Source organism: Diadema setosum, chromosome 1 (assembly GCF_964275005.1).
Source record: "Diadema setosum chromosome 1, eeDiaSeto1, whole genome shotgun sequence".
Classification (NCBI taxonomy): Eukaryota; Metazoa; Echinodermata; class Echinoidea; order Diadematoida; family Diadematidae; genus Diadema; species Diadema setosum.
Genome location: NC_092685.1, coordinates 41,418,958 through 41,426,189, shown reverse-complemented (window position 1 = coordinate 41,426,189; position 7,232 = coordinate 41,418,958). Strand labels below are relative to the sequence as shown.

Genomic DNA, 7,232 nt, shown 5'->3' with positions numbered 1-7,232 from the left:
AATTTTGACCCTATTCAAAGAAAAAGAAGAACATAATTCAATAATATAAAATTGTTAGAAACCTATGTTTATTTTCTTTTTAAGTACTTTTGCCATGACATTAGTAGCGACCTCTAAGAGCTGGCAATGGATTATCTCGTCAAATATCAAGTATATATCTCTGGAAAATACTGACTACTGTTAAAAGCAATCAGCTGTACCCCCAAAGCAAACATGTACAAAATAATTCGGAGAACAAGGGAAGCATTTGCCAGGGAACGCTGTTCTTTCTACATTCTTTATACAGCTCCGATTTTTATCAACAATTAACTAATACCCGACTAGTATAAAGAATTCTCGTGCAAGTTATTTAACTCATGCTTTCTTAAACAACAAGGAAAAATAAACAAATAACAAACAGAACAAAACGAACATGCGAACACGCACACCGGTTTCCCCGCAGCCCCGCGGGACCTCATAAATAGGCCTCCCTATCAACCCAGAACGCAGAGCTATCAAGAACAGTCCCCTATATCTTTTGAAAGCTTTATAGTGATGCATAAGTTTAATTATTTTTGTGGTTTGCCTGAATACTTAAAATTATACACTTCATTAAAGTGAAACTTTGCTACATAGGCCTTTACAAGTTGACTCGTTAATAACTCAATCCACACACACTGCACACACAAAAAGAAAATTGCACTAGGCTCTTCAATAACATCGGACCATGAGTATTAAATTTTTTCTTCGTTTCACACAAATTCACGAAAGAGTGCTATCGGTATAACTACCTTTACAAAATAGGCCTTAATTCCCAAATAATTTGTATAAATATGAAAAGAAACTTGTCAATGAATAACGTTTTCAGCAACTCGATATGCTTTCTGAACCTCGTGGATCCCTCCTATATTATACACAGTCATTACGGCTGAGTTATCATTACTCTACAATAAAGACGCCAAGGATACAAGTTTTTCTTCACTTTCTTTTATTCATTTCGTAAAAAGAAACTTAATACAATTTCGTGATTTTCTTTTTTAATGTCTGATTTCTAGTTTGAAGTCTGCTATTTTATTTCACTCATTTTACTCTAAGTGCGTTTTGGCTCAAAGGAATATAAAGCAAACTCAGATTAAAAGAATGGTTGCAATTTCACAACATTGAACCAAAAACATGTGAAATTTTAAAATTCCCGTGTCTTTACCATAATTCGGTCATATCTACAGTCACGACTAAGTATTCTGAAAGTGGCATAGAGATGATAATGTCATCATCTCACATATTGGTCTCCGATTAATCTACATGGGGCCTATACATTGAAATCTTAACATTTCCTCTTTTTTAACACGAAATCAATGAGAATATATTATATATGAATATATGTTCTAGGAATATAATTCATATATAATATCTCATTTCCTTAATTTAGGTGGTCTAGATAGAGTTTGAAGTGGAATTACATTCGTAATATCAACAGTCATTCTTTTGATGATATCAATATTATTTAAACTCCTGACGGGGCTTGTTTAGTTTGGAGGGAAGGGGTAAAGGAAGAATTCAGAAAACAAGAGATAGAAACGAAGAGAAGAGAAAAAGTGATGGAAAGACTGAGGGAGGAAAAAAAGAGAGAAAGAGAGAGGGAGACGTGGCATTAGGGAGAGAGAGAGGGATGGAGAGAGAGACGGAGAAAAAGACCAGCTGAGGGCCCCATTTTATTATAGATGTTGGGATAGCAATAATGATATAGAATGGCAGCTTCTTGTAGTAACAACCAATCAAAGAAAGGGATTCTTATCTTTGCCATATGACACATGCCACTGCAGTAAGACTATTTATGATATCATTGTCAACTTTTAAATGAAATAGTTTTTGGCGTCACACACATTATCGGCGACTTCAGTCCTGTGTGTGGCTCATTCTATTCTCGTATTACTAGAAACGAAATGTCGCCCTCTCGTGGAAGTAGATTGCTCTGTGATGCGCTAATTCCTCTCATCTTCCAGTTATTCGCCCTGCAATATATATATCCTCTGCCGAGATACTTAAAAAAAAGTGCGTTGACGTCTATTTCTCGAAACAAATCTAAAGAAAGTAATGATGAGATAAATGACAACTAAAGTTTAAATAAAAGATTCTCAAAATAAAATGCGCAAAAATTTTCATACATATGGAATAACACATCGACAGAGAGGGAGAGAGAGAGAGAGAAAGAGGGAGAGAGAAATCATATACCAACCTCAAACTGAGATTTGCAATTATCAACATTGATCAATTTCCTCTATTGTATGAGGAAGATTAACCCTCCTTCTTCTCTAAAGGCATAAAGTTTGACCTAACCAGAAGGATCTTTCCGCTGTATTGAATCATGTAAAGTACAACTCTATCGATGCGATGACTGTTTCAAGTGAATTGATAATGAGGTCATTGAGCTTGAAATAACACGAAAAGTCGGTCAGCGGGAAGTGATCAAATTACTCCATTTTCAAATAACATACTGGCTCTTTACATCTTGCAAGAGAATTGTATGTGGCACTCGATGTAGTAACTATTCAGTCTTCATCGAAACCGAATCTTAAAGAGATTTTGATGCCTGAATGCGTCGCATGTCCTGCTCTGCTATGAATCATAATTATTACCTCTCTCTTTCTAATTCATTCATTCATTCATTCATTCATTCGTTCGCTCGTTCCTTTTATTCATTCATTCATTCATTCGTTCGCTCGTTCCTTTTATTCATTCATTCATTCTTCTATTCATTCATTCTTTTCCATTTCCAGCAGAAACGTAAATATTTTACAGAAATGTAATCCTAAATTTAATGCATGAATCACACTACAATCTCTTTCTCTTTATTTATCCACCTGTTTGTTATCTATCGATCTGTCAATCTATCTATCCATCTATCTATCTATCTGTCTATCCATCTATCTATCTATCTGTCTGTCTATCCATCTATCTATATTTTTTCTCTATATAGTATGATTACGCATACTGTATAAATATATGCAGACATATAATAAATTCGATCTCACAATGGGCTAAAGCTCAATTTTTAAAACATTTTAAAGTATCAAGGACATCATCAGATAGAGCTGAATAAAATCTTTCAATGCAGTGGTACTTTGCTTGGAACACAACAAGAATATTCTTGATGTTTTAATTCAATTCAATTAAGTCTTTTTTTTTTATTGTTACTCATTAAAAAGTCCGAAGACTAAAATTTGACATAGACATGTTATGATTAAGAATATGTTTTTGTTTTTGTTTTGTTTTGTTTTGCTTTTTTTTTGGGGGGGGGGGGTTAGCAGCATTATTCGCAAATATCTCAAATTAACGAAAACTATCCAAATGTTTGTTACCAAGTTTAGCATTTGTATTTGTATATATACATCTCTAGTATTATTATAAGGTGGATCCTTTCAGCGTAGCTGATTTTCAAAGGGGTCCACTTGACATCCAATTTACAATCTAAATAAAACAATGCAAATGCAAAATATAAACTTACACAGTCATGGGTATAAAATCGTTATAAAACAAAAGTGACTTGCAGTCGACATATTAATATTAAAGTAAACACAACAAAATACCTTACTAACATACTAATCAGCAAAAAAAAAAAAAATGTGTTTGTGTGTGTGTGTGTGTGTGTATGTGCGGGGGGGGGGGGGGGGAGGAATTATCCAAAGCCTGAGAAACCTTAAACCGGTAACTAAATAAAAAAAAAAAAATACTTTATAGTACACTACAGTAGCATGATCATACATTTGGAAAAAAAAGTGTGAGAAACACGAAATAACATCTACATTGAGAAAAACAAGTCATTCAGTTACTTTTTCATAATTTGAGCAACCAAAACGTTATGTTCTGTAATTGCAAGGAAGAGAGAGAGAGAGAGAGAGAGAGGGAGAGAGGGGGTATAAAGAATGTGCGTATTACTATCTTATATAATAATTTTGAACGTGTATTCACGCAGTGTGAAATCCAAACTTGCAAGAAAAGAGCTGAAGAAAGAGACATTAAATCATAATGGTTGTAAAGCAGATGAACAATGGCATCACTTGACATGAAATAAAGCGACAACACGTACATTATAATAGAAAAGAAAGACATTTTATTTCATCTTTTAAAAGAGACGTGCACATATCGGGCTCTATATCGTGGTATCTTACAAGAGGCATTACAGAGGAATCGAAACAATATTCAGTATTCACCGAAACCGAATCTTTGCGAGTGCATATAGACGACGCCAAAAAAAAAAAAATGAATCGCGTGTCCAGTAGGGCCTATATAGTGACTGAAGATTGTGCTTGCAACATGGTTTGAAAACGTTAGCGTGAGTGCGAGCTTTAATATAATTATTCATATTATAAAGGATATGCGATGAAATAATATGGGTGGACAATCACTCCGAAACTTCACTGAGTAAAACAGCCGCGTGTTTGTTTGTTTGTTTTTTCTCTCTCGTCGTACATTTATAGTAGCTAATCTCCAGTATTCAAACCCGAAATTGAAAGATAATGGTTATGACGTTATCATTATCATTATTTTATCTTTTAAAGATCACAAATAAGTTTTATAATAAAGGGAAATTGTATGTTTATTGCAAAGGTTTTGAAATGCGGAGTAAGGGGTTGAAAGTTTCCGTGAATGATTAAGCGTTTTTCTTCCATATCATTTTCTTCGAATTTCCGCTTGGGGTGGTGCAAAATTCTTTACACATCGCCTCTGTAATATACTGCACTGCATAAAGTGATTTGCGCTAAAAGCATATCAATTTTGCTATTAGTTTGCCTAATAAAGTAATACAACAACGGGTATCGTTTTGTTTTACTTGACTTCATGAACAATCCACCTGCTAAATGAAAACGACAAATGCCTTTTGTGTGACCTTGTTGCCAAGGCTGACATCAATGACAGATATTTCGAAATTTTAAGTCGAGGGAGAACACACTGCAATTACAAAATAATAAGATAATCTTGCATTCGCGAAGGTTGGTGGCGTTATATCATATACCGCTGTTGCATTAGTTAGCTTTATAGCGACGTTGAAATGCGTGCATATGATTTATCGCTTTGCAACGCTGTTCCGTTTGCGAGCAGAACGGTTTGAGGAGAGTGGATCTGTATACCATATCACTACTCAAACGGAGCTGGCGCGACTGGTCGTGAGAAAGCGCTCGCAGCACTACCTAGCGATCGTAATGATGGAATAACCCAGTCGAATGACGTCGCCTCGTAGGTTACCACGCAAAATGGCCGACCTTCTAGCACGGAACGTGAAGTAAACACCGAACTGATCGTTCGTGAGCCCTATATTCTACCACTTGAGAAACCCTATCTGACACAGAGACTGCAAGCTTTCTTACTGGATTTTAACTTTCGTAGCAAATGAATCGGAGGAGGGAAAGTGGAGTGCAAAATGCCGATCCAAAAGGAGAAACGGTAAGTTTATTTTTCCCCCACCACAGCACCAATGTAACTTTGACCTGCGCTTAGAAATGCAGACAGCATTCAGTGTTCAGTTCTAAGCCGATCGGCGATTGAGGCTCGAACGGGAGAGCCCGTGCTTGCATTGTCCTTCAGAAGCGGGGCAGACTGCTCGTGTCCTCATAAGTTTATACACTGTCGCTTCCACTGTCTGGCGCGCCTCGCTGTCTGGCTGGTTGTTACGTAACACCGACTTCGCTCATCCTGCGACATTCATTCTGTGTACCACCCCAAGTGCAGTGTTGGTCGTATGTCTGCGCAAAAAATGGACACTATGTACAGCTACACGCTGCCCATGTGATGTTATGTAACAAAATGATTGCTGACCTAGACCTGCATTTAAATGCCCAAAGTTAAAGCACAGCAATCTAATGAGATTATGTGAACAATTAGTCCACACATGTGAGATTAGTGACAGATTATACACAATCTAGACTATGATAAACAAACATGGCTTCTTTGCTGGTGGTGAACCCAAAGTAGCCAAACAATGGAGGGGTTGATATTGGAGCATTGGTAGGCCCTGTACTGAGTAAACTTCGATACCTTTGATATGTCTGCTGCTGTATCAGGCCTGTATGGTTCTGAGGTAAGCACATTTTGCATTATGAGCAAATAAAATGAGACATATAATTTTAGGTTAGCCACATCATTATCCTATTATGACCAGTTTTAGTAAAGTGATATTGATAGAATTCCCTGCAATACCAGTCTCTTTCAGATGAAAAATATGTCGTATATAAACATATGATATATATATATATATTATCATAAGTACAACTTTAATACTGTACATTGTACTTATTGTGATATATATATATATATATATATACGACCCTATCATAATAAGTACAACGTAAGTGACCCTGCAGTTGAAATCAGATATCAGTTTATAGACAATAAATATCAACATTTTAAGGAAAGAAGAGTTGATATTTGTTGTCCTCACTGTAAGTTTTATTGCCCGTGAGATATTTCATTAGGGATGAGTCGAAATCATTTGATCTTTTGCTTCATTCTCACAAACCATAAGTTTATGTGCATATGTTATACAAATAAACATTAGTGTATGAGTATGTACATATGATAGAGTAATCATTCACAATTATGTACAATAGTAATATACTAAACAGTGCAAGGCATGACATATTTTAAAATAGGCATAGTTTTAAAATAGCTACAAACAAATATAATGTTGGTATTTCATCAAACTTGGAAGCTCAGAATAATTCTCTTGTGTGTATGGGTAAAGCCTCTCCGGTGTACTTGTGTTCTAGACATATACATGTATAACTTGTCCATGTTCTCATGATAAAGTTCCCAATGTATCAAACCTTTCTGTGAAATATGCATTTAAAGAAAGTTAAGGTCATGTTAAGGTTAAACATTAAGGTCAGAAAGACTTATATTGTGCCAACATTTAAACTAATTTGTATGGAGTCGGCTGGTTTGGACGAGCAGCCTCAGCTTTATGGGAAGTGTTTCTTGCAATGTTAGTACCGGTATACAGTATGTGAGCGGTTTCTGTTGAGAATGTAAAGCAGCGCTAAACACAGTTTTGTCGAAGGAAGTAGGTCAGTAGACCTTGTACTCATGTAAAATAGCAGACTGTCTTCCTTCAAGCTCTACTTTTTTTTTATTAAGCTTAATATTTCAAGTGCACAATCACCTTGCTAACTGTATAAAAGCTGTAAAACAACACCTATCTTGTGTCATTTTTGTACTGTAACAGTCAGAATTTGTCATAACTTACACATGATTGCAAA

General features: G+C 35.6%; 1 protein-coding gene across 1 annotated transcript in view; it reads left to right on the top strand.

The window, feature by feature from the left end:
* The first annotated feature begins 5,124 nt into the window (after positions 1-5,124).
* LOC140236988 (uncharacterized) overlaps positions 5,125-7,232 on the top strand; it is a 154,417-nt gene continuing 152,309 nt past the window's right edge. Inside the window, exon 1 of the mRNA XM_072316967.1 lies at positions 5,125-5,421. Coding sequence (XP_072173068.1) covers positions 5,399-5,421 — 23 coding nt within the window. The 5' untranslated portion in view covers positions 5,125-5,398. The remainder of the gene's footprint in view (positions 5,422-7,232) is intronic.